The 27498-nt window shown below is 35.8% G+C and overlaps 1 protein-coding gene across 1 annotated transcript in view; it reads left to right on the forward strand.

Moving 5' to 3' along the window:
- The window catches only part of LOC150094731 (cell adhesion molecule Dscam1-like), a 158163-nt gene that overhangs the window by 58832 nt on the left and 71833 nt on the right, over positions 1 to 27498 (forward strand). The window contains exons 7-11 of the mRNA XM_090411652.1: positions 284 to 415; positions 5213 to 5377; positions 5475 to 5545; positions 8622 to 8856; positions 21225 to 21320. Coding sequence (XP_090267778.1) covers positions 284 to 415; positions 5213 to 5377; positions 5475 to 5545; positions 8622 to 8856; positions 21225 to 21320 — 699 coding nt within the window. The remainder of the gene's footprint in view (positions 1 to 283; positions 416 to 5212; positions 5378 to 5474; positions 5546 to 8621; positions 8857 to 21224; positions 21321 to 27498) is intronic.

A 27498-nucleotide genomic window follows, 5' to 3' on the forward strand; every position in this document is an offset into this window, starting at 1 on the left:
TAATTGGTAAATGAATCACATTTCAATAGGTGATGAGTTGCAAGTTAACATTTTCTCAAAAATACTGTATTTCAAGAGTTTTATTACTAAAGTAGTCTTTATGATTAAGAGTGGGTTCAATTCTATTCATCGGTGAAGGTCATTTAGAAATGACCTTTGCCTATTACCGTCTGCTTATAGTTACTCTATAAGTTGTTTTCTTTTCTTGTTATATATTTTATTTATTGCTCTTGATATTCGTTTTATAATACTAGAGATTATTCATTTTCTTATTTTTATTCAGAACCTCCTTCACCTCCACGAGCCGTAAGAATAACAGAGATTACAAGTAGAACCGCTCGAGTATCTTGGCAGGCTCCTCCCATTGTTAATAATCCTGTAGTAAATTATCATATCAGATACTGGAGAAATGAAGGTAATTTTAATATTACAAATTTTATATATATATAAATGTAACACATGAAATCTTCTCTTATTAACAGTGTATACTGTTTAATTCAGTCTTGTGTGCAGAGGAAAAATGAGCGTGCCTTCATAGTATACTCCCTTCTTAGATGCGGAGAACATATTTTTCGAAAGATGGGTGCTAGTGTCACGCAGCAGATTTCATCCTCCTGGACATTCATATTTTACCCCAGAAAAAAACAGGCAAAAAACTGAGACAGAGAATAGAGACAACCGATAAATATACTGGTCTTAGATGTGTCATCATGTTCTAAATAACAACAACAATAACAAAATGTTATTTGCATTCTTTATTGGATTTAAACCATGTCATGGAATCAAGAAGAAATATTGTTGGGTTTTTTTTACCTTTTGGAAACTCGTATAGGTAAAGAAGACTTCTCCATTGCTTCCACCTTGGTATCACTATCTCTGGGTCTGGTTCCCACTGACGAGACCTCAATAAATGTCGAAACCGGTCTGGGTAGTGGCCCTTCCCTTAATGCATAGCAATATACATGTCCGCAAGGAGATGTGCTTTGCATTATGGGAGATAATAAGACAAGGAGTGATGAGAGCTTGATCCACCTTTACCACGAGTTGCCTCAGTCCTGAAGATACTTCAGGCGCAAACTTTGTTTGCTTCACTGGGATAATGGATTAAATTAAATTTAAAAAAAAAAAAAAAATTTATTAAACAAATATTTTTTTCTTACTGTGACGGAAAGAATCTGAAATATTACTAAACTATTAAAACAAACGACTCGATTTCGAAGAATTGTTTAGCAATAGATACTCCCAAGCCATTTTTTTTTATAAGTCATAATTTGGAAATACTGCTCAGATACCAAACATGGAATTTTTGAAAGACATCTAAAACCATTCAGAAACATCTGTAAAGTCATGTGGTTAGTAAGCAGAGAAGTTATTCACTTGTCCAGTCGGGTCGGCAAGATCAAGATCGCATAAGATTATGATGTAAAAGTCAGAAGGAAACTCTGACAAGTCGCTTTTTTTTCTTTCTTTTTCTTTTTTTTTTTTTGTGAAGTGGGCTATAAGGCGTCGTAATAAGATGCATAACGAATGACTCCCTGCAGAGTCCAGATGCTTACGTCTGATATCGAGTAGTATTAATATTAATTTTATGCGTCGTGAAATGCGCTAATATCACTTCAGTTATCCCCAATTTTTTTTTTTTTTTTTTTTTTTTTTTTTTATAACAGCAATTCTTTTGTTGCCATCGATGTTCACTTAATCGTGGCGTGGGAAGTGAGAATTATTAACTGATATTTGTCTTCTGCAATCAGGCAGTTAAATCATCTAGGCATTGAAATGTAGGCAATTGTACATTCAGTTAGTGTCTTTCTTCATTCTTCACCACAGATAAAAACTTTTTGATAGTTCGTGATTCATTAATCATTTTAAACCCCCCAAAAAGCATAAATCTGCATGATGTTTATTTTATTTTATTTTTTTTTTCATTAAAACTTCTAGGCTTATCAATCTTACGAAACTGTTTTTTTCGACATTGGGTTCTTATTTTTTTTCAGTAAAATGCAGAACTTCAGAGATCCAAGGTCGGATTCTTATGGATTACTATTTTTCCCAATTATAAAAAAATATTGTTTTCTTACTCTCCCGCTTTGATGGAAATCAAAATAATTTTTCCTTCATAAAACTATTTGGAAAAAAAAAGTATCTTTGTTCATTAATAGAAATATGTATTAATGAGCAAAGATACTCATTCGAAATATCTATTTTATCCTCGAGAAAAAAGAAAAAAAGAGAGAGATTATTTTTGATTTATTTCTCTCCCCAAATCTCAACGAATATTATTGATTGAGTCACTATATGTGTATATATATCGTATTATTATTTGTGTGTGTGTGTGCGCGTGCATAATTTTAAAGTGCCCATTAGTTTATCTTATACCAAATTCCGAAATTGTTGGTTGATTTCGATATGGTTTATATCTACTAAATGGATTGATACTAAGCGTTTTGGAATATTTTTACATAATATAGGTGTATTATGCATGTTAGGTTGAATAATATACGAGTACATTGTATATTATCCAACCTAATGTGGTAATACAGTCATCCCTCGACTTACGTTGGAGTTCCGTTCCATCAGGAAGGAAGTAAGTCGGTTTGGACTTAAGTCGATACATTAAATCAACAGAGTTATAGGGGTTAGGGATTAACCGTAATAAGTATACTGTCATTTTAATTTTTAAACCTTATTATAAAACTATACTGTGCGTTACTGCCACTATAAAACAGAAGAATAATCACCCAAATCTTCCTCCACAATCATATCTCCATTACCTTCCCTATTGGAAGACCTTCTGGTGTAACCTTTTTTTTTTTTTTTTTTTGTGATGAAAATGTCCAATGTACTTATTTCTCTTCTTCTTTTCATTATAATTGTTTATAGCAAGCAAACGCATCATGTACTTTCCTTTCTACAAGTAAGTAGCGTTAAACACTGGGGTTCATGGCTTCAACCATTTTGAGAACATCACTAACTGCGGAGAAGATTTCTGCAAGACCTTTCACTGTGAATTGTTTAACTACCCCTCCTTGTTTCTCTTTTTCCTCTTTCTTTTCTCGTTCTTCCCCTTCTGCAACACATTGTTCCTCCAGTTCGACCAATTCTTCGTTCAACTCTTCAGGGACCCTTCCTCTATGTCGTCATGATTCATTCAGGTTGTTTGCTAGGCCCACTATTTCTTCACTCAATTTACAAAGGTCTTCATTTTTTCAAAACTTCCAAAATCGTTCGCAAACATTTTCAATGGCTTTTTCCATATGCCACTCATACATTGAGAGGTCACTTCGTCCCAAGCCGCAGCAATATTTTAATAGCATAATAAATATTGAATGCTTTCCAGAATTGCATGAGAGTCTGATCATTTCCTTCAGTGGCAGTAATGGCTTGTGAAAAAGTTCTTCGTAGATAATAAACCTTAAACACTACTAGAACTCCCTGATCCATCGGTTGGATCAATGAAGTAGTGTTTGGAGGGAGAAACATGATATTGAACTTGGTGAAGATCACCGATATAAAACGGATAACCTGGAGCATTTTATCTAGAATTAATAAACTTTTAAATTCTACATTTTTTTTCACACAATAGCTTTCCATTTCACTCGCATAATAGTTGATAAAGGCATCCGCAGGCAATTTTTGAGTCATCCACGACTTCTTATATCTCCGCTAAAAACATTATAAAGAGTATGCTTCCTAATGTTTTTGAAGGCTCGTGGATTCTCACTGTGCCATATCACAAATGGTTTCAGTTTATATCCAGTCACATTATTCCCTAAGAGAATCGTAACACGGCCTTTAAGAGCTTTTAAACCAGGCATAGATTTTAGCTTTTTGTGGATGAATTGTCCACTCGGACATTTTTTTCCGAAACAAGGAGGTCTCATCCATATTAAATATTTGCTGTGGCAAATAATTTTTCTCTGTAATAACTTTATTCAATTTTTCCACAAACTCCTTGGCAGCCTTCTCATCGGAACTTGCAGATTCACCATACATTTTCACATTATGTAGTGCGAAACGCTGCTTGAATGTCATGAACAACCGGAAGAAGCGTTGAATTCGCAGTCGTAATCGGGCCCTGCTTTCCTCCTTCAACATGTTGAAGAGACTTAGTGCCTTAATGATTATGGTTATAGTGCTAGGAGGTATACGCTTTTGGTTCAGGTCCTCTATGCATGATAGAAGTAGCTTTTCCAATCACTGATGAACCTTGTCATAGCTTCATCACTATCCTTGAACTAGCAACTTCGTTTCAAGATCAATTGCTCGCCTCTTTTTTCTGTGATTCTTCACTAGGTTTTTTAATTGGGCGTGTAGGGGCCATGTTGCACAAAACATCACGAAATATTTAACGATAAATACACAAATAACATATTTTTCAAACACAATCAACAGAGGAACTGTTGAAGCCAAATGCCCACTGTCGAGGGAGGTTGCCGCCGAATGCGCTGTTGCCACTGCATTGTTGCTAAATAAAAACTTTTTTACTTTACGCTCGCTTGCGTCTTGTTCGAAGATATTATTTATTCCATTATGGGATCATGGACGTATCTTCGAACGGAAGTAAGTCGAGGGATGACTATTAAAAGAACAAAATACTTAGCCTATTTTGTTCGTTTTGTTAAGAAACAAGGAATGCAATTTTTGCCATTTAATTTAGTTAATGGGTGGGTGGTAAAAATTTCAGAATTTTCACTTGAAAACTCTGAAACATAAGGAAAATAATAAGATACGGTATATTTCTTTATAATCCATTATAAGTCTAATATAGTATTGGTAATTTTCAATTAGCATGTGGCTGTTAATTTCGCTGGTACCCAGGTGAAGAGCCATAGGTTTAACACCAGCGGTTTATGTATTCATAAGATACTGTTCTACTGTAGCAAATCACCAATCAACCAGCACATTCTCTGATTGTTCTTCAAATATGTTAAGTTTCAAACAGTTATAATGCTATCTGATGTACAAATCGTGTGAAGCTAAATTATGTGTACCTGTTTCAAGACATAAGTCTTCAAAATCAATTCATAACTAGGATTGCATATTTCAGAATGAAAGTAATTCACCAAAATTTTTCGCATCTTCTTTCCAGAAAATAGGGAGCGTTGACTTTCTCTTTGGTTTAAAAACATAATTACTGTACATATTTTACAGTAGCAAAATATACAAAGATTTTTGGATCGCCTGCTATTCAATTTTGTGTATTTCATTTCAGAGACGGGAAAACAACTGCATCAGCTCAAACTTTTAGGCACTGAATCCTCAGTTTACCTCCAAAACTTGCATCCTGGCACTTCATATACTGTCCAACTCTTAGCAGAGAATAGTGTTGGCTTCAGTGATTTATCTCAGCAACGTCAACTGATGACCAAAGAAGAAGGTAGAGTTATTGTGTAACTGCAGATTATTTGTTAAATTTGTGTATCAATTGAATAGCTGTTTACGATAAACATTAAAATTACTGTTATTCATATCAGCTCCATCTGCCGCCCCAACAGATGTCTTTGTAGAGGCCGTTGGTTCATCTTCCTTAGAAGTCACATGGAAGGTAAGCTGCTTTTTTTTTTTTTTTTAACTGCAAATTGGATGTGTTCTACGCCTTCATTTCTCAATGTAAGCAGCCTGCATTCTTTAGCCCTAACTTTTCATAAGTCGTTTTAGAAGATAGGCATGGATAACGATACGAGAATTTGGCAAAAAAAAAAAAAAAAAATTCCACCATTTCGCATTCCCAACCCTAATTAGTATATTCTGTGTTTTTAATATAGTGTATGCTCCACATCTGATTTGTATGAATTTCAAAGTTAAAAATCCGACTTTCTTCTGACAGAACTAAAACTGCTAAAGATTGACTAATTCATGAATCAGTTGGAATAAAAAAAAAAAAGTAGCATTTCAAATAAACGCTATTAATAATAATAATAAAAGTAAATAACATGAATAAAACAAGAACTACTGAAAAACTTAAATATTTCTCATTTGTCCCCATCCGCCACCAAATCAGTGTTTATAGTTTCGTATCTTTCCCGAACAATAGCAATTTTTTGAGAAACATTCATTGAGATACTCAATGAATTTTATTATTATTATTATTCCTGATACCTCCAAGGAGTCCGAAGCTCATCTGATCTTCATCGCAACCTTAACTGGAAATTTGCAGTATCATTTTCCTCTCTTGAGGGGAAAGATCAGCTCCTCTCTTTCCACCCTTGAATCTACCGCCACTGCAAACATTCAGTTTCTGGATAATATCATTGGTTTCTACTCAGATAAAGTGGGTGTTATCAATACTTGTCATAATTAATAGTAATACGAAAATAATCAAGGGCAAAAGGAAAGCCCAAGCTATATTCAGAATAAAGTAAAAGATAATACGAAAGTGAATCAAAGGTCAATTATGGTCGTCTAATATAATACAAGACGAATGAATTAAACTTACTAAAAAGAAAAATCCCGAAGCTTTAATGAAATTTTGTTTCATTTTATCAAGAGAGCAGGCAGTTTTATTATTTCAATTGATTAGTGTATTAACAACTTCGCAATATAACTGCGGAAGTTGTTCTACATCAGTATGAAATAAAATTTCACAGGCATTTTTGCCAATTCCCTTCTGGCTTTTAAAAATCATGAAACTAGTTATTGAATTCCTCATTCAGAGATTAACACGGCTTCGTGAAGGAGTCGTCAAAATATGATTGATAGAGCAAATCAATATACACGTATTTGCCGCATAGTAGTCTCGTGATAACTTCCCTGGGGATAGAACGACAAAAGGTTTTGATATCAGTCTGCGACTAGAATGATAATACGGAATAGAATTGAATGCAATACCAATGAAATCAATCCTTTTTTAGGCTTCCTCTTCATTTTTTGGCGTACGTAAGTAGGGATTTTTTTAACCCCAGACCTCAGAAAAATCGACGCCAGAACACAATACGGACGGAGAACATGGAATGTCAGCTGTATTTCTCGCTCACCTTTCGTCTAAGCACACCGGTAAGGAATGCAGCCAACTACGATGATGAGATCAGCCGATTACTGATTTTTTGATAACCGAGTAGTGAATTGATTTCCGAAAGTTAGGGCAAAAAAATGTATTGGCTACTTTCTTTGGAGAAAGAAAAGAATCAGATTTATTTTTATTAAAAATAAAATAAATGATACAGAATATCTTCTTATTACTTTATAAAGTAATTCTGGGCGATGCATGGCCCTTTATACTGTATAAATATACTTTCAGCTAGTCTGTATAGGTTGTCAGAACCTTTCATTCAATTTGAACATGCTTTATATGATTGGTAAAAGTTTCTAGAGTTTCTTAAGAAGAGAGTGAAAAAAATACTTTACTTTACCCAATAAGAGGAAAATTATGATTTTTTTTGGGGGGGGGATAAGAAATCGTAAACAATGATATTGTGACAAGGAAGGGGATGCAACTAGAGTGATGTCACTTCATAGAGCTGATGCATTGTCTTACAAAATTTTCGGTTTTTCTGAAACACAGCATCTTAATATATTTTTAAAATGCTTTAAAAATACACGAACTGTTAATTATAAACAGAATTGATATTAAGTTCAATAAATACAGTATTGAAGTCGTAAAAATAAATTTATCTTAAGTTTAATACAAAACTTTATTTACATTTTAAAAAAAATTGATTTCACATGGGAGAGTGGAAGTGTAACAAATCTCTTGAGGGGAACGGAGAGGTCAGACACGTGACATCAATTAAGGACGATCCCTTGGTTGGAAATACCTGAGTTCGATTTAGTTCAACAACGGTCGAAATAGAAAAATTTATGCCTTTTCAGACAATAGTAAAATAAGCTATTTTGCGTAATCTAAAACAACCAATCAGTTAGTCGATCTCTGTTGAAGAATAAAAGATATAAAGAGGAGGCTCCGCACCCTCATCCATTCAAAATGATTGAATGGATGAGGTCAAAAATATGTCTGAGCTCTTTAAAACAAAGTTACGACGTAGTGTTAAATGCATTGTGCTATTCCATCCAATCAGTAGTAAATTAACATAAAAATTAACATACATTTGCATTATTCCTCGTTTTGCCCTTTTGCTGTTTGAATATAAAGGACTATCATTTTAATTTCAGTGTATATATATATATGGTTATGAACACAACGTTTCTGCACTAGCAAGGCTTAACTTTATTAGTTAACACTTATTGAAACAGAATGCAATATCGCTTCTTCAAAGAAGCGGTGAGTATGAAAAAAACACGCACATCTGTGCAGAAACAGTGGATATGGAGTTTTCTTCTTTTTTTTTTTTTTTTGTACGCATTTTAAACGCCGTCAGTCAGACTTTCTTGCTATAATTTGCTGATTTATATAATCTATTTATCAGATCAGTTGCTATAATTTGATCATAATAAACATTAAAAGCAAGATAGCTTTTAGTGTTTACCATCCTAAGAAAGGCATTGGGACCTTATTATTATCTGGAGCAGTAGATTTTGGGTCGGAAAAAAAAAAAAACACTGCTGTAAAATAGGTTAAGAAATTTTAAAATTCAAATGGTTAAGAAATTAAATGCAGATTTTCAAACATGTTTTGAATCAAATCTCATTTTATATTCATTTTTGTTTAATGATTTTATTTTTAGCCTCCACCGTCCATTGGTCGAAATGGTATTTTACAAGGCTACTACGTGGGATATAAAGTTCACGATAGTCCACAGAGTTATGTGTATCATACAGTTGATTCTACTCATCACGAAGGTCGTTTCAGAATTAAAAGTCTCCAAAGATCAACTATGTACGGAGTTGTAGTAAAAGCGTTTAATTCTATTGGCGCAGGACCAGATTCTCAGGAAGTCATCGGGAAAACTTTAGATTCTGGTGAGAAATTTTCTATCACTATTAAATATATTTTAGATGGAAAATTGTTTTCAAGCAGCGCCTTTCATATTTAGTTTCTCTGCATGTGGAAGAGATAAATCGATTTTTCTCTGCTGCTGTTAAGAGCTTGGTTTGCTTCCAATCTCACGGGAGACATTTCTTTAGCGAACGAACGATCGATACGTGAAAACTGCATAAACCTTTTGTGCTCCAGCAAAGAAAGAACATGTGGTAGGGAAAGCTCCGAAGTTCCAAATAACGTAGTAAAATGAAAATAGATGTCCTAAACTTTCTCTTTTTTCTTGTTTATGTTTTAACGTCAGTAGGAAGCGACCTACGGAATTCACTTTTAGAAACACGAGACTTGTTTGTGCTAGAAGGCGGTTGCTGTTTCTACCTTTTATATCAAACTTCATTATTATTTCATTCTTATGGGATTGCTTTATTGCGTTGGTTTATGTGGTTGCGAAATCAGACTGACAAGTCTTCTTAAATAAATAAAAATGGCAAAAAAAAAAGTAGAAAGTTTTGTCCAATATAATCTAAGCTGGGTTTGTAATAAAGGGGAAAAATAGGGAAAAAAACTGAATATATGAATATCCCGAAATTAAAAGTTAATTTAAAGAATTACACACAGTTTTGTGTATAAAGTAGAGCATACTTCGAAACATATCAATGCATACTTAAAATTTCGTGAACTCATTATAAATTATATATTTAGTTTAATCCTTTATCCAAGTGTAAGCAAACAAAGTTTACGCCTGAAGTATCGTCAGGCCTGGGGGATCTCGTGGCAAAGGTAGACAAACTTCTCATCACTTGCCTTAGTATCCCATAATGCAAAGTACATCTCCTTGCAGACATGTATAATGCTCTGCATTATGGGAAGGGTCACTACCCAGACCGGTTTCACCCTTTATTGAGGTCTCTTCAGTGGGAGCCAGACCCAGAAGTGATACCAAGGTTTAAGCAATGCAGAAGTCATATAAGAAGAAATAACTTCCAACATCTTTCTCTAATCCAGAGTAATTTAATAATAAGGTGTGACACCTTTTGGCAACTCGTATATGGAAATATGACTTCTGCATTGCTTCAACCTTGGTATCACTTCCGGGTCTGGCTCCCACTGAAGAGACCTCAATAAAGGGTGAAACCGGTCTGGGTAGTGACCCTTCCCATAATGCATAGCATTATACATGTCTGCAAGGAGATGTGCTTTGCATTATGGGATACTAAGGCAAGTGATGAGAAGTTTATCCACCTTTGCCACGAGTTGCCCCAGTCCTGAAGATACTTCAGCTGAAAATTTGTTTGCTTACATTTGGATAAAGGATTAAACTAAATATATAATTTATAGTCTAACCAAGTGAAATAACTTCGTGAACTCAATTTTCATATTTAGCCTGTTTTACATATACTATATATAGTACTGTACATTTTGACGATTTAAAATGTAAATGTTATATTACATTTTTACACTGTAAAATTGGCTGTTTTAATTTTTGTTGTTATTAGCATATTTCATAAAATATATTTTAAGATTTTTAAAATTTATGCAATGGATAAACTGCAGATTAGAGTGCCCATTCAGCAATAGTTTAATTATTGTTTAATTGTTTGTAATGTAATGTTTTTTATTGCTGAGAATATCAGATGTCCTCTGAAATTCCAATGTCATGACCACACTGGCAATAATACCACTAATAAAAACATTTAAAATGAGCAGGGCCGCCCCTAGGAATTTTGCTGCCCCATGCAGTAGCATATTTTGCTGCCCCTTCTCCCTTATTTTTCGTATAGTTTATGCCAACTTTGCCGCCATGTGCAAATGCATGTCTTGCACCGTCGGTAGAGCCGGCCCTGAAAATGAGCTGAATATGGCGTTTGCACTCCACAGCGCTTGACCACATGAACGAAGACTTTGGTTCAAGTTTAGTTGCCGACTAGAGGAACATTTTCTAAGCCTTTTTTCGACTGGTTCCCGAGTTAGTAGATCTCTGGCATGGGCAAACTGTTTTTTTTTTTATCCTAGAAACTCTGGTTTTTCGTCCCGTAAACTCAAGAAAATCGACCGTCGAACCCACACTATTTTCAGACATTAGAAAATATTGTGTTAGGATTAGGGGCTATGAGGTGGCAGCACTTGTTAGCCGTCTATTCACTCCATGGCGATTAACTTAGTGATATCCTTGGGCCAGCTGTCTCTTACTAGCTGCCAGTGGAGATTGAACAGCACCACTCAGTCTCCAAACAGCACCACTCAGATTCCATAAATTTGTCAAGTTATTTCAATTTTTGTATCAATTAAACCATTTACTGTGGTCACTTTGCTTGAGTAGTAAATTGTTCATTTGATATAAAAATTGGAATGACTCAAGAAAATTGACAGCAGTAGAACTCATGCTATTTCAGACAATAATATATTGTGTTACAGTTAAGGGCCCATGAGATGGCAATGCTTGTGTGCCATACTCCAGTGGTGCACTCGGGATTTAATCTTGGGGAGGAGTTGAGTAGACGATTTGAGAATACACACTATGCATTGCATACGACCTATGACTGAGCATCTACAATAATTGCTAATTCATAAGTAGTACAGAAATAGAAAACAGGACACAACATAAATAAAAAAATGAATTTTAATTAGGAAAAGATTTTTGGAAAATTTTCTAGTGTTTTTTCCTTTTACTTTGGGGTAGCCCTTCCCCCCCCCCCCCTCTGGGTGCACTATTGCCATACTTTCTTCACTAGATGCCATATAAAATTAGCGATAGTCTTAGACTAGCTTATTTTGTTGTTGTCTGCAGGTGATAATTGATTTCACTTCAGCCTTCAAAAGTGAGAAGACTAAAATGGTCTTACCTACTTTCTTTGGGAATAAAAGGCATGGTCGATTATTATTGAACCATTCCATTTACAAAGGAAAAAATGTTTCAAAATGGTGTATTGCATTAACTTCGCATTTAAGAAATTGAATAAAATTTAGGACACACATACAAGAAGTTGCCCATGTGGCTCACGATTGATTTCAATCGGTACATTTTTCTTTTTAATTTGAAAAATTATTCAAACAGTCTCAAACCAGTGCTAGAGGCTAAACATGGAGCTTTTCATGACATTTCATGCAGTACTGTCGACAGGGTGTAGCATAGAGGCAGCCTGCCTCTCAGCGTGGCTTAATAAGGACGTTTGTTCAGCCATATTGCAGTAGGCACCATCGGTATGCTAACAGGAACAAGTGCGAAATGAAGTATTTCCAACTTAAACTGATTAAAAATTATTTGCGAACAGCAATGACCCAAGAAAAATTGTTGGTCTAGCACTATATCAATAGAGGCCAGTTTTATTGTGCAATATCCCTGTAGAGCAAACATTTAATTAATATTATTATGTAATCCTTTTGCATTAATGTTTCTCTTGTAATAAAAACAAAATAGCAATTGGAGAATTTCTTATATATTTATCTTATAATCCATCAGAGGCAATATTTAATATTTGCCTCAGGGTGCGATCTAATCTGGCAATGGCCCAGATTTCACTCATGCAATAAACAGCGAGATGTTTCACGCTAGGCAGTGAAATTCAGTGGTCCCCCTCCAAAAGAAAAAGGAATAAAACACTAGAAAATTTTCCAAAAACCTTTTCCTAATTAAAATTCATTTTTTAATTTATGTTGTGTCTTCTATTTCTATACTACTTATGAATTAGCAATTATGGGAATACCCTATAGCTCTCGGGAATCATAGCCGCTGTGAACACAAGGCGAACGAAGTATCACTCAGTCTGCCCAAACAGGGCCAGAGGAGATCACGGCTATCATGTATCGGCAATCACTGCAGATGCTCAGTCATAGGTCGTATGCAATGCATAGTGTGTATTCTCAAATCGTCTACTCAACTTAGCCCTCCCCGAAGATTATTATTATTGTTATTCGTGACACCTCCAAGGAGTCTGAAGACTCGTTGGACACCCACTGTACAACTCTCCATCTCCACTACTATACCAAACCTCTACTACCAATTATATAAATCAATGCCATCTACTGCCCACACTTACCACCACCACCACCACAGCTAGTAATTTTTGTCTGTAAATTGTGTATTCTGAAGGGCCGATTTGTCTGTATGCAGGATGAAAAACCTGAATTTCTGGGAGAAAAAACCTTGCTACCTCCGTATGAGATCGGCTAACTCACCTTCAAATGAAAAAGTTCATATAATGATTCCTCCCGTCATGACGGGAATCGAAGATTAAATCTTGAGTGCTTGCCCCCCCCCCCCCCCCCCCCCCCAAGATTAAATCCTGAGTGTGCCACCAGTGGAATTCATCTACCACTTGAGGGTGTTTACCAGTGGGGGGCCCGTACATAAGCACTGTGACACTGCAGCACCCCCAAGGAAAAAATGAAAAAATTAAATTTTGTCTGTGTTTATAAATAATAACAATGCTTACATTATATAAATGCAGTACAACATGTCAAAGGTTACAGCTTATGTTTTGACATTGATTGAATAGTTAATAATTGGAAATTGTTCGATTAATGCTTTAGATTATGAAACAAATGCACTACGATCTAATGCCGATATTTGTTTGCGGTTGTCATTGCACGTTACGTCATTCCCAACTGTAACTGCTCAGATGGCAGTGTATTTTTAGTATGCTTATGCGCCTTATTTCTGTGAGATATGAAACGTTTATTATTGGTGCATGTGCATGGTGAACTATTTTTTGTAAATCTTATTTTATTTTGTTAAAATAACATATAATTATTTATTTATTATAGATACAAGGCTGAATTATGATGAATGTCGCTGTTGAAAATATGAAAAGAATTATATTTTTTCAATTATCGTTACACGAAACAAAAGCACTGCGATCTAAAGCCAGTATTCGTGGCACTTGTCATTGCATGTTATGTCATTCAGACACTGCCGCTTGGGCAGTGTATCTTATTCCTGCACGCGTTATTTCTGTGAGATATCAAGTTTATTATTGGCGCGTGTTCATGGTGAACTATTTTTTGTAAATCTTATTTTATTCTGTTAAAATAACATAATTATTTATTTATTATAGATACAAGGCCGAATTATGACAAGTCTCACTGCTGAAGATGTGAAGAGAATTATATTTTCTCAATTATCTTTACATGAAAAAATAGAAATAAAAAATAAAGGTCGTACAACTCCATATATTATTATTAGTCAAGAAGGAATAAGTAAAAATAAAAAACACACCAGGTCTTTCAACAGTGAATGGTATCAAAAAATTAAATGACTTTGTGGTTGCAAAACTAGAAATGCTTTATTTTGTTTTCCTTGTTTACTTTTTGGCAGCAATACTGTATTGGACTCAAAGTGGTGTTACAAATATAAACAGAATAAAAGAAAAATGTGAAAAGCATCAGGAAATGTGAAATATTAGGACATTAACTTGTCCTAATATTTCATTATTAGGACAAGTTAATATTTCCGAACAACTTAGTGAAGCTTACAGAACATCAAAATTGAAACATAATGAAGAAGTGAAGAAAAACAGAGAAATATTATTGAAAATAATTGATTGTAAAATTTTGTGGCAAATTTGCACTATCCCTTTGGGGACATAATGAAAGTGATTTGTCTGAAAATCTGGGAGTATTTAAGGGGTTAATAAATTTCATTGCAACTTTTGATCCTTCTTTGCAAAAACACTTAGATAACAATTCGGTGTTTAAAGGTACATCAAAAAATATTCAAAACGAATTATTGCAATGCATATTAGAAGTCTGTCAAGATCACATAGCATTGGAAATCAATGAAACATCATATGTAGCAGTCATAGTTGACGATACCATAGACGTTTCTGAGCATGCACAAACAGTGATTGTTTTCTGTTATGAACTTCGAGGTATAGTTTATGAACTATTTGGGGGATTTTTCACTCCAGAAAAGGCAACTGCAGATGGTTTGTCAAAATGTTTACTAAACGAAATAAACAAAGTATTGAAAAATGATTCGAATAAGTTAATAGCTCAAACATATGATGGAACTAATGTTATGAAAGATGAGCAAGGAGGGATTCAAGATAACATTCAACAGGTTTTCAAAAATGCTCATTTTTTTCATTGCTATGCCCACAACTAAATCTTACTATCAAACATAATTGTATCAATTAAATCTGTATGATTATTTTTTGCAAATCTCTCAGGAATAGCAACATTTTTTTCAAAATCTCCACAGAGATTGAAAATATTAGATAAGTATGTAAATGCACGCATTCCAAGATCATCAAACACACGTTGGAATTTTAATTTAAGAACAGTTAATACAGTTTTTGAATATAAGGATCAACTTATTAAATGTTTTGAGGAATTGCTGACTTTAAGAAACACCGATAAAACTATCCAGACGTCGACAGGATTCTTAAGTTTACTGAAAAAAAAAGTTTATATTTTGGCTAGGACTGTTTCATAAAATCATGTCTCATGTTGAGATATTATATAATCAAATGCAATCTAGAAACGTTGATGCTAATAAGATTCAAAGAGCATTAAATGAATTTTATAAAGCAATTTTAAATATCCATAATTCAGAATGCTGTAAGTCTGCTAGTACTACTAAAATTATGAAAAGTAAAGAAGTGTGCAATATTATCTGCATGGAAGCAAAAGAAAGATTTGTATTTACCAATCATTTAATCATTTAATATCGCTAAACTGTTTTATCAGGAAAATTTTGATAGAGTTTTCATAAAGCACTACCAACTTATGAAATAAAAGAAATATGTCAAGTTTATTCAATTCTTGCTCAACAAAAATTAGAAACAGAATTACAAATTTTTTACTCTAGAAAAGAATTTCAAAATTTTAAAGGATTACTTTCATTATTAAATGTAGAAAATTTAACAAATGTTTTTAGTGAAATAATTAAACTTATAAAAATGTTAGTAACAATTCCAATGACCACAGCAGAACTGGAAAGATGTTTTTCTACTTTAAAAAGGGTGAAATCATATTTAAGGAATACTATGAACCAAAAGCGGTTAACAGCACTGTCTATGATTTCAATTGAAAAAAAAAACACGATTTTGCAAATTACAAATTTTAATGAAAAGGTTATTGAAAAATTTTGTCAAGGTAAAAATAGAAGAATGGATTTTATTTTCAAATAATATTTTTAATAAAGCAATTTTTTAATATGTAAATTTGCTTATTAATAAATTGGTTACTGATTAGGAAAAAAAGGAATTATTTTTCTTAGTTTGTATATGCAGCACCCCCCACTTTAAAATTTTACCGGCCGCCACTGGTCTTTACAAATTTCAATGTATGTTGATAATGCAATTAGAATCCGCAGCATAGCGATAACCAAGAAGCCCTGACCTTAACAAAGAAAGAGGAAAAAATACTATAAAATTTTCCAAAAAATCTTTTCCTAATTAATAAACTTCATTTTTTTAATTTATGTTGTGTCGTGTCTTATGAATTAGTGATCATAGCAGATGCTCAGTCATAGATTGTAGTATGTATTCCCAAATCATCTACTTGACTCAGCCCTCCCGCCTCCCAAGATTAAACCCTGAGTGCACTACTGGCCTAAACTATACAAAAAATGAATCATAAAAAAGTCATTTATTCCTTCTCTGTTGAAACCAGACTTCAGGATGGTATTAGTTAAATTTTTACATAATAAAACTTCATTGTACTGTATATTTTTTTAAAAAATCATAATCATTTAAAATAACGTATTATGGTGCGTTTAATATTGCACTGTCGGTGTTAATTTCTGACAAGAGCAGAACACCTATCTTTTGACTCTATGTAGGTCTGATGTTAATAATAAACTCTCTATTCACAAATCAAGTAGTTTTTATCATCATTGGTTCTAATCTTTGATTACTTTTCAGAAAGACTGAAAGATATTTTATTGATATGAAATATATATATTTTCACTGATATGAAACAATGCTTGTTAAAGCCATCAGTGGCAGCACAAGATCCCAGTGGAATTCAAAATATTTTGGCCACTTTTAGTACAAAAACCTTCCTTTTTTAAAACCCTGCTTTTGGTCTGCTTTTGCAAACCAAAAATTGCCTTCTTTTAAAAATTTAACTTTCTGGTACTTTGGGTAAATATTTAAATCTTTTACCAAGGCAGTTATATATTCCTTCAGTCTGACTTCTTATGAACAGAAGAAGAAAAAGGTCATGACATCGCACTGTATTTTGTCATTTGCAGAAAGACTAAAGAATATTTTAATCTTTCAAAAGGAGCTTGCATTGTGAACTTGAGATACATCTTCAACATTTGCCTTGATATGCACTGCTCTATAATAGTGTAATGTCAGGGAAGATAGCAGAAGTCGCTGTCATGCTCAATAAATCACTCTTGGGCAATGGACAGTGGTTGTCCATGAAACAACGATCACCTGCAGGATAAAAAGTCAACATTGCATTTTGGAATGAGGAACTTCCAGAGGATTATGTTAACAGGAATTTGCTGTAAGTGGTCAATGAAATGAGAGTGTTGGGGGGGGGGGGGGGTGATGATAATGGACAGAGTGAAAATTTAAGGGCCAAATTGCTGAGGCAGTTTATTATCATACTAATAAATGATCATACTGGATAAAAATAATAATGGGCTGCCAGAATCTGTGGTGGATGCTGTGACAGTGAATGAATTTAAGGCAAGGTATGATAGATACTGTATGAATGTCGAACAGTTGTGATGAATATGATTTGGGGCCTCCCTCGATGAGTCTAATGACTCCCTGGAGTTGCCCATAATAATAATAAGCATGATACTGAAAATAATGCTAGCTTGTAATAAAATAGCAGTTATTCTTCTGCTTGACAGGGCATTGATAAGGATATCTGGACTCTCCTTTTTCCATGGATCCCAGGTGACATCTGAAAAACATCCAGTGATGGGCAACAAAGATGATATCTAGCCTTTTGCATATGAAGACAGACTAAAGAAATGTAGTCCTTAAGGTTTGAGAAATAGGCAGATGAGAGGAGATATGATAGAGGCAAGTTGGTAATATATAATTCAAAAATGCCACTTTTGAATTACATATTTTCTTGAATTTGGTGGGGGTTGGAGTAAATAGTGCTTCTCTAGGAGTGGCCAATCCTAAAATGGTCCTTCCCCTTTTCTCTTCTCTTTGTAGTTATCTTAGAAAAATCTCCTCACTATCTATTTGGCAAGCACCTCTCAGAAGCATATATCTCACATTATTCCTCCTATCCACAACCTCTATAAATCACATTTCCTCAATCCTCATAGCTGATACTGGAGAGCACTATATTATGATTGTCATCCCCTTTGTGCCCTTTTTAGTTTTCTTATCTTCCTTGAATTCCAGGTGACTGCAGTTGTGTACATTAGTCTAGGTGTGGTCTAATCAAAGCTCTATACAATAGAACGATCACTTTTTCCCCCCCTGCTGGTCATTGTCCTTCTCACCATTGCAGCAGTCCACTTACTTTTCCAAAGTATTCAAATTTGCTGTGGTCACTATGTTAATACTAGTGATGACTCTCCCTAGAAGTATTGATGACAATACTTCTGATTACTCTCCTTAGCCATGCATCATCTGTATGCAACTTTATATCCTCCTTAATCCAGTCACATTATCATTAACATAGAGATTGTAATAGTCTGAGTACTGAGAATCTCACTATCTGCTGTCTTATCGTCTTCCTTGATACCGCTTCCCAATTCATTCTTCTTCTTCTTTCTTCCATCATCTATGTGGATGATGATGAGGCCAAATGAACTCTTTCCACTTCTGTCTGTCCCTGGAGAGTCCGAACAATTCTGTCCAGTTTGGTGTTGCTTGTTGTGATTTGGTTTGCAGGTCCTCTTTTATTTTGTCTATCCATCTAATTCTGGGCCACCTTTGGATCTTTTACCTTCCATCGTTGTATTCAGGGCTTTAGCTGGTAGTCTTTCTGTTCCCATTCTGGTCACATGGCCAAACCATCACAGTCTTCTTTCTTGGATGCTTTGATATATATCAGATAACTAATTGCCAATCCAAACTATCAGCTGTTCATTTAAACCCATTCACTGCAGTTTGAATATCAATGCTGTCAAATACCTTTTGCAAAATTTCTAGAAATATTTTAGTATATGCATTTCCCATCATCAATTACTTTTGTAACCTTATTAAGAACCCAATTGATTTTGATATGTATACATCAAGGTTGCCATGGATGCAAAGTACCCATTAAAATTATAACCATTGATATTCCATCAAAATAAGACAGATACAAAGTTGAAGATGATTGATATATTTCTCTACATGCATATTTCTCTCTCTCTCTTCATCAATTTCCCATAGTTGATGATTTGTGATCTGATGTGTTAGTCTTCTCCATCTGTTTCTGTCTTCTATCATTCTAAGTGCATCTTTCAACCTTAGTGCAGTACGAGAGCAGGAATTTGATCTAGCCATCTTATATGGGACCTGTATCTTCTTCTTGTCCTGCATGATGAGTTTTTCAATGGTCTCTCAATCTCTTTTTGAGATGTGCCCAAAATATTTGAGAATCCTTCTCTCCACCATGCAGAGACTGATTTCAATATTCAGTTGATTGCTGATGCTCATTGGTTTTTTTCTCTTTCCGAGAAACTCGGGTTTTCTTTGTCCAAGAAAAGAAGTAAAAAGCATGCTCTTCTACTTTTTTTTTTTTTTTTTAAACTTGGATGACAATCTGAATGCTGATGTTTCTTTATAGCAACATTCAGACTAAAGCCTTGGGTTATGGCATAAATGTTGTACCATTATTCTGCACAATATGCTAGCCTTTTATAATAAAGTTACAAGAGCATTAGATGAGGGAAAGGCATATACTGCAATTTTCTTAGACTTGGCGAAGGCATTTGACAGGGTGCCACATGATAAGCTGATATTTAAGTTGCAGCACATGGGTCTGGATGTCAGATTGGTCAACTGGATTCAGGATTGGCTGTCTGATAGGTATCAGAGAGTTGTGTATGGTGGAGCAGTTTCCAGAGGGTTACAAGTGGGGTCCCACAGGGCTCAGTACTAGGACCTATATTGTTTAACCTTTATATCAATGACATAGCCAGTGGATTGCAGGGGGATATTCAGTTGTTTGCAGATGATGCGAAGCTTGGAAGGATTATTAGTAATAGTGCAGATGTGGTAGCCCTGCAAGAGGATTTAAATAAGCTAGATAGATGGGCAAATGAATGGGGGTGTCAGTTTAATGCAGCAAAATGTAAGATCTTGAGGTTTGGGAAACATCGATGGGATGCTGCATACTCTATGGGAGGAGTTATACTGGAGGAAGTAGGGGAGACAAGAGATCTGGGGTTGATGATTGATAGAAACCTGAAGTTTAGGGGACATATTGCAAAGGTGGTGAAGGTAACACAGAGGATTGCTGCTATTATGAGAAGGACACTGACCTGCAGAGATAAGAGGGTTATCATTCCTTTGTATAAGTCTCTGATCAGACCACACTTGGACTATTGTTCTCAGATTTGGTCCCCAGGATTTGAAGGGGATAAATTAACTGTGGAAAGGATACAAAGACGGATGACAAAGATGGTTTCAGGACTGTACAAGGATAGTTATGAGGATCGGCTGAGAGAATGTGGACTGCAGAGTTTGGTGGATAGAAGAAGGAGAGGTGATATGATTGAGACTTTTAAACTGTTGAGAGGTGGTTACAGGGTTGACACTGGGGAGTTCTTTCGCTTGGTTGATCAGCGGGAAGGAGTGATGACAAGAGGCCATCCCTGGAAGTTACGAAAGGAAACTGTGAGCAAGAGGGTAAGGAGTGGTTTCTTTGTGTGGAGGGTGGTTGAGCCGTGGAATGCATTGCCTGATGGAGTGGTGGGAGCGAGAACGGTCAGTGGGTTTAAGGAGTGGTGTGATAAACGTTGTGTTTCTCAGGGGGGGACCTCCCCTCGATGAGTCTTGACAGACTTTATGTCTTAGAAAGGACCTCCCTCGATGAGTCTTTTGACTCCTTGGAGGCCTGAATAATAATAACAATAATAATAATATGCAACCAAATACACGAGTGCTTCTGGTGCTGTAGTTGGACCACTTACCACACATACCTTCCAAATGAAGCAACACCTAGATAACAAATAATTTTGATGGTGATGTGCAGTGCAATACTGCACATCACCATCATCTGCAGTGCAGTATAGCACAATATATACTAGTGAAAGACACTTGACCATGGTGAAAAAAGGTATGAACATCTTAAGATTTGCTTCTGTCATGCATGCATTGTTACCTTATTTTTTTGAATATCCTCATATTATGGTGAAAATATGCAGTATTAATAAGTTTTTGTCTTGTTTTCTGTTTTTTATATTTTTTTATCTTTCTTATTATTATAGATCCTCCTCCACCACCAGATTTTATTATAACTGAAGTAACAGCTTCAGAAGCTGTTGTGGAATTTAAAAAAGATCATAAGGATTTACTAGTTATGCGTAAGTAATACACACACACACTTGTGTGTGTGTGTGTGTGTGTGTCTATATATATAGGTTTTTGCTATTATAGAAAGTGGGAGTAAGTGAGAATGAGAGATAAATTAAAAGGAAACATCTGAAATTATTATTATTATTACGGGCAGCTCCAAGGAGTCCTTAGACTCATCGAGGGAGGCCCAACATCATGTCAAGAACAACTATTCAACATTCACACAGTATTTATCATACTTCTCCTTGAACTCATTTACAGTCATGGCACCCACAACAGACTCTGGCAGCTTATTCCAATCATTTACCACTCTCCAAGTAAAAAACCTAGCTCTAACACCCTTGCTAACCACACTCTTACCAAGCTTCCATGGATGGCCCCTAGTCCTCCCACTACCAGTCCTATTTTCAAAAATATCTTCTGAATTAATCTTATAGAAACCCTTCAGTAATTTGAATGTCTCAATCATATCACCCCTTTTCCACCTATCAACCAATTTCTGCAGCCCACAAATCTTCAACTTGTTCTCATAAGGTTCATATAGTCCTGCTATTATCTTGGTCACTCGTCTCTGGATCCTCTCCACCTCCTCCACATCAAGAAGAAACCCTGGCACCCATATCTGGGCACAGTAGTCTAGATTGAGTCTTATCAAGGCTCAATACAGAGGAACAATAACCTGTTTGTCTCTGTTCTTTAAAGTGTTTTTCAGTTTTTCAGCAACCAAGTGATTTGATGAGCTGATTTTGCCACTTTTGCGATGTGTCCCCTAAACTTCAACTCCCTATCCACCAACACTCTCAAATCCCTGGCCAAGTCAATCTCCTGGAGTACAGTTCCACCAATGTGATATACTGCTGCTAATCTTTTCACCCCAAAATGCCAAACCTTACATTTTTCCACATTAAATTGACATCCATTCTCCTTAGCCCAGTCCTCAAAACTATCCAAATCATCCTGCAAAATTTTGACATCATGAGCATTCACTATTGCTCTACCTAACTTTGCATCATCCGCAAACAGATGCACAGTTCCTCTCAGATCCTTTCCTATATCGTTAATGAACAAATTAAACTGTAGCGGTCCAAGAACAGAACCCTGCGGCACGCTGCTAGTCACAGGCTGTCTTTTGGACTCTACTCCTGAATAAACCACTCTCTGACATCTCTCCATCAACCACCCTCCTATCCATCTCACCAACCCTATATCCATTCTCATATGCCGCAGTTTACTTATTAGAATTCCATGTGATATCCTATCAAAGGCTTTAGCAAGGTCCAGTAAACCCGTTACCCTTATCCAGTTCAGCCATCACTGTGTTATAGAACATGAGCAAGTTACTGAGGCATGATCTACCCTTCATAAAACCATGCTGTTCCCCATAGAGTATCCCATTTTCATCTATTCAATCTTGTATTTTCCTCTTGACTATTTTCTCCAAAACCTTGACAACAATTCCTGATATGCTGATCAGCTGGTAATTTTTAACAGCAGTCTACCTTCTTTATGCAGTGGAACTATGTTCCCCTTTTTCCATCACCTTGGGACTAACCCGGACCCCAGACTCAAATTAAACAAAATGGTCAAAGACACTGACAATTCTTTAGCCGCTTCTCGTACGACACGAGCTGGTATACCATCAGATGAATTGATGAATCATCTGCAGATGAATCCTGCAGATGAATTGACATTGAGGTTTTGTAATAGACTATTCACCTCCACTTCATTCACCACAATTCCCGTATAAGCTGTTTGTTCTTCCATTTCTGCAATGTCACCACATGGATGATATACTCTTGCAAAGTGCTCACTCAGTAATTCTACTATATCAACTGATTCGGTTACCTCCCTATCATCGCCATTCTTTAAAATCAATCTGCCGTATACATTTTTTCTTTTACTTGCAACATATCGAAAAAACTGTTTTGGGATTCTCTTTAGCCTGCATGGCTAATGTTCTTTCATAATCCGCTTTTGCTTTTCTTACTACACTTGTTACACTTCTGGCCTGGGCTTTATACCATTCATGTGCCTTTCTCCTTAAATTCTCTCCACATTAATTATGGTAATTTGCAGAGTCTGGTGGAGAGAAGGAAGAGGGGAGATATGATAGAGACCTACAAGTTGGTAAGGGGTTGTTATAAGATCAATGGTGGGGAAGTTCTACAGAGAATAGTGGGAGATCAGGGGAGAACCAGAGGTCATCCCTGGAAACTGTATAAAGAGGGTGTGAGTAGGGGAGTGAGAGGCAGGTTTTTTTCGTGCAGAATTGGAATGCCTTGCCTGAGAGTGTGGTGTCTGCAAGGAGTTTGAGTGTGTTCAAGACACGGTATGATGAGATGTGTGTGTGTGATAAAAGGACCTCCCAGAGTCTTTGACTCCATGAGGTCTTGTTTAATAATATTAATAATAATAATTTGTTTCTTTTTTTTTTAGCTCAAGCTTAATGGTGTTATTCATCCATTTAATCCCTACTTGATTTATTATTCGGACTCTTGGTATATAGTCAACCATTGCCTCCTGCAAACACTTCTTAACCACCTCCCATGCACTATCAACATCCAGCCCTTGCAGTTTTACATGTCATGGCACTAAGCCAAGCACACTCCTAAGCTTGTCATACTTATCAGCCTGGTAATTCCACATGTACCCTGTCTTAATTGTAAATTCCACACCTTTAGCCACCTCCCAAGTCAAGACCCTATGATCACTCTCACCATTTGGTGGCAATGTGGTCATATTCGTTACAGCCAAATCCTCAGATGCAATTACTAGGTCAAGCACTCTCTGACCCCAAGCATTTTCCATTACATGCTGTCGCAGATAGTTATCCCTTAATAACCACATAAAACCCAATTCTTCCCGCCATGTGTCCTCTACTCCCTCCAATCAATGCTACCATAGTTGAAATCTCCCATAATAATTACCCTCCCTCCACTCATTTCTTCTATGTGCTTGTGCATACTATCTCCACCATCTTTTCCATCACCTGGTCAATAGCAGCACCCAATTGTATATTTTGTTTTGCTAGCCTCAATCTCACACCAAATGGCCTCAGATGTGCTCTTTTCTCTATCCTGCAATTCAACTTCTATTCTACTTGGCTGCAGCTCATCAGCTATCATCAACAATACTCCTCCCCCCCATTTTATTCTCCCTGTCATTCCTGAACACATTATACCCATCACATTCAATCCCAGTAGCTGTTGAAAATGCCACATTATAATGTAGCATTTTCAACAGCTCATTACAGGAGGCTATTTGACATCACAGAACCTGCTGTCTACACTACTTATCCAACTTACACTACTTACATTGTTGAGGTATTCGGTGATCAATTTATAATGGTGCTCCATCCTCATCAGGGTGAAATCACGAGAAATTCAAGTGTAGAGGACATAGTAAAGGATGACTCAATTGTGAGTGAGCAGGATGTATATAAGGAAATAAATAAACTTGATGTCAATAAGACAATAGGATTTAATGACATATCACCACATCTCTTAAGGGAATGCTCCAGGGAATTGGCAGTAGCATTGGCATGTCTGTTTAATAAATTTTACAATGGCACAGGTTCCAAGAGAGTGCAGAGAAGGTAAAATTGTTCCATTGCATAAAGGTGGAGATAAGACTATAATAAATTTAGTTTAATCCTTTATCCAAGTGTGAGCAAACAAAGTTTGCACCTGAAAATATCTTCAGGACTGAGGTAAGGTAGTACACATCAGGCAACGCTCAGCAAAGGTGGATCAAGATCTCAACTACTTGTCTCAGTATCTCCCATAATGCACAGCACATCTCCTTGCAGACATGTATACTGCTATGCATTAAGGGAGGGCCACTACCCATACCGGTTTCGACCTTTATCGAGGTCTCATCAGTAGTAATTTAATACTAAGGTGGCACACCTTTTGGCAACTCCTATAGGTAAGGATGACCTCTCCTATTGCTTCTGTCTAGTATCTCCACTTCTGGGCCTGGCTCCCACTGAAGAGACCTCAATAAAGGTCAAAACTAGTCTGGATAGTGGCCCTTCCTTAAATGCATAACTTTATTCATATCCCCAAGCAGATGTGTTTTGCATTATGATTATGGGAGATACTGAGATAGGAGTGATGTCAGCTTGGTCCACAATTGTTAAGAGTTTCCCAGTGTTGTACTACCTTACCCCAGTCCTGAAGATATTTTCAGGCGCAAACTTTGTTTGCTCACACTTGGATAAAGGATTAAACTAAATTTATTATAGTCTAACCAAGTGAAAAATAAACTTTCAACATGGAGATAAGACTGTGGCTACAAATTATAGGTCAATCTATATATCTGGAGTTGTGGTGAAGGTACTAGAGAGATTGGTGAGAAACTAGGATAAAGAAATGGGTTGATAGCAGCAATTCTATGGCTTTGTTAAAAAGAGGTCATGTTTTACTTACTAACTTATGCACTATAACAAGGTTGACAGGACAGGAAGATGCATATACAGTGGTGTACTTGGATTTTGCAAAAGCTTTTGATAGACTGCCACATGACAAGCAGTTATATAAATTGAAATGGATGGATTGGACAGCAGACTGTGTTGGATTGGTGACTGGCTGTCAGATAGGTATCAGAAAGTTGTGTATGGAGGTGCAGTATCCTGAAAGAGAAAGGTCACTAGTGGTGTGCTGCAGGCTTCAGTTTTGGGACTATTGTTGTTTAATTTGTATAATGATATTGGGAGGGGTTTAACTGGTGATATGGAGCTGTTTGCAGATGATGAAAAATTGGGGAGAGCAATGTAGCATCAAGCAGATGTTATGGCCTTATAGGAGAATTTGAATAGATTGCACAAATGGGCAGGTAAGTGGAACTATCAGTTCAATGTTGCAAGTGTAAGGTTTTGAAATTTGGTAAGAAATGATTAGATGCAAAGTATTTAAAATTTCCCCACACTTGATGGGGAAACTTTAAAGGAGTTAGAGGACATGAGAGAGAGCTGGGAGTTGTGGTAGTCAAGGGCCAGGCATCACATTGCACAAGTTGAGGAGATGTCACATTGGATAATGGCAATGATGTAGAGCAGCGCTTCCCAAACTGTGGGCCACGGCCCCCTTGGGGGCCGTAGGTTTTGCTGAGGGGGGCCGTGAAATAATGAAAACAAATTTAAAATGTTTTAAGACCAAGTATATTTTTTTTATTTTAAAAGAAACGTATTTAACTTTTATTATTTCATTTTTGTTATTTTTTATATTTTAATGGAAAAATTCACACATTGGTGTTGGTTCACAAACTTTGCTTCCTGCGTATTTCGGCGCTTAACGAATATTAGTAAATATTGCTTATTCATATGTTTCATTTCAAAGCAGTGGTTAATTGTATTTACTTCGAATGTTCTCCAGGGAAGTTCCAAATCTTCCTGTCCCTTTCATAACGCGTTCGTAATCAGGGACTGTTGATATTGACTTTATATACATATCAAAACTCGTTTTATGTTATCACTGTCATCCGAGCTAGTTTTCTGTTACCAATAAAAGTTTCGCATATACTTCACACATGAAAAAAAGCTTAAACAAGTTCATGTGGGGACATAGTAACTCGCTTGCAGCAGTAAACAACACGCCCTCCCTAAGAGCCACTATACTGCAGAGGCAATAAAAATAAGTACTTTTATTATGCCAGTGAATAAGGTATGTGTAACATATATGTAAGTCTGTGTAATATATTTCTCAACAAATAGTGCAATTAGAGACAACTGGGATAAAAACACACTAATTAATGAATCACATGTCCCCTCATACAGAAACTATGCTGTATAGACTGAAACAAAACCATATGTTGCATGGGCAAACACAGTATCTAACTAAAATTAGATGTATGTGAGTTCGATTTCCCAAGGCAGCAATAAAATTCAACTGAACGTGTTAAAATTCGTAAAAGTGTTAAAACTAAGTAATATATATATATAATGAATGTTATGGCAGTTTCACATATAGAATTCGGTTGAAGAGAGTTAGCATTTCAACTCAATTGTCAGCTATGCTTTTATCTTTCGGTTGCGCGATCTTTTGTTAATACCGCACCAATCATATGCACATTTTAATAAACAGACTGCCTTTGCTGTCTGTTTCGCGTTAGGCTTAATTACTGTAAAAGGAGAAAAGTCACAAAAGTGAAAAATGTTCCTGGTCCGGGGATTCCCTTATTCAGGTA

The sequence above is a fragment of the Typopeltis vanoorti genome, chromosome 21 (assembly GCF_054136105.1).
Source record: "Typopeltis vanoorti isolate ZY-2024b chromosome 21, IOZ_Tvanoo_1.0, whole genome shotgun sequence".
Lineage (NCBI taxonomy): Eukaryota > Metazoa > Arthropoda > Arachnida > Uropygi > Thelyphonidae > Typopeltis > Typopeltis vanoorti.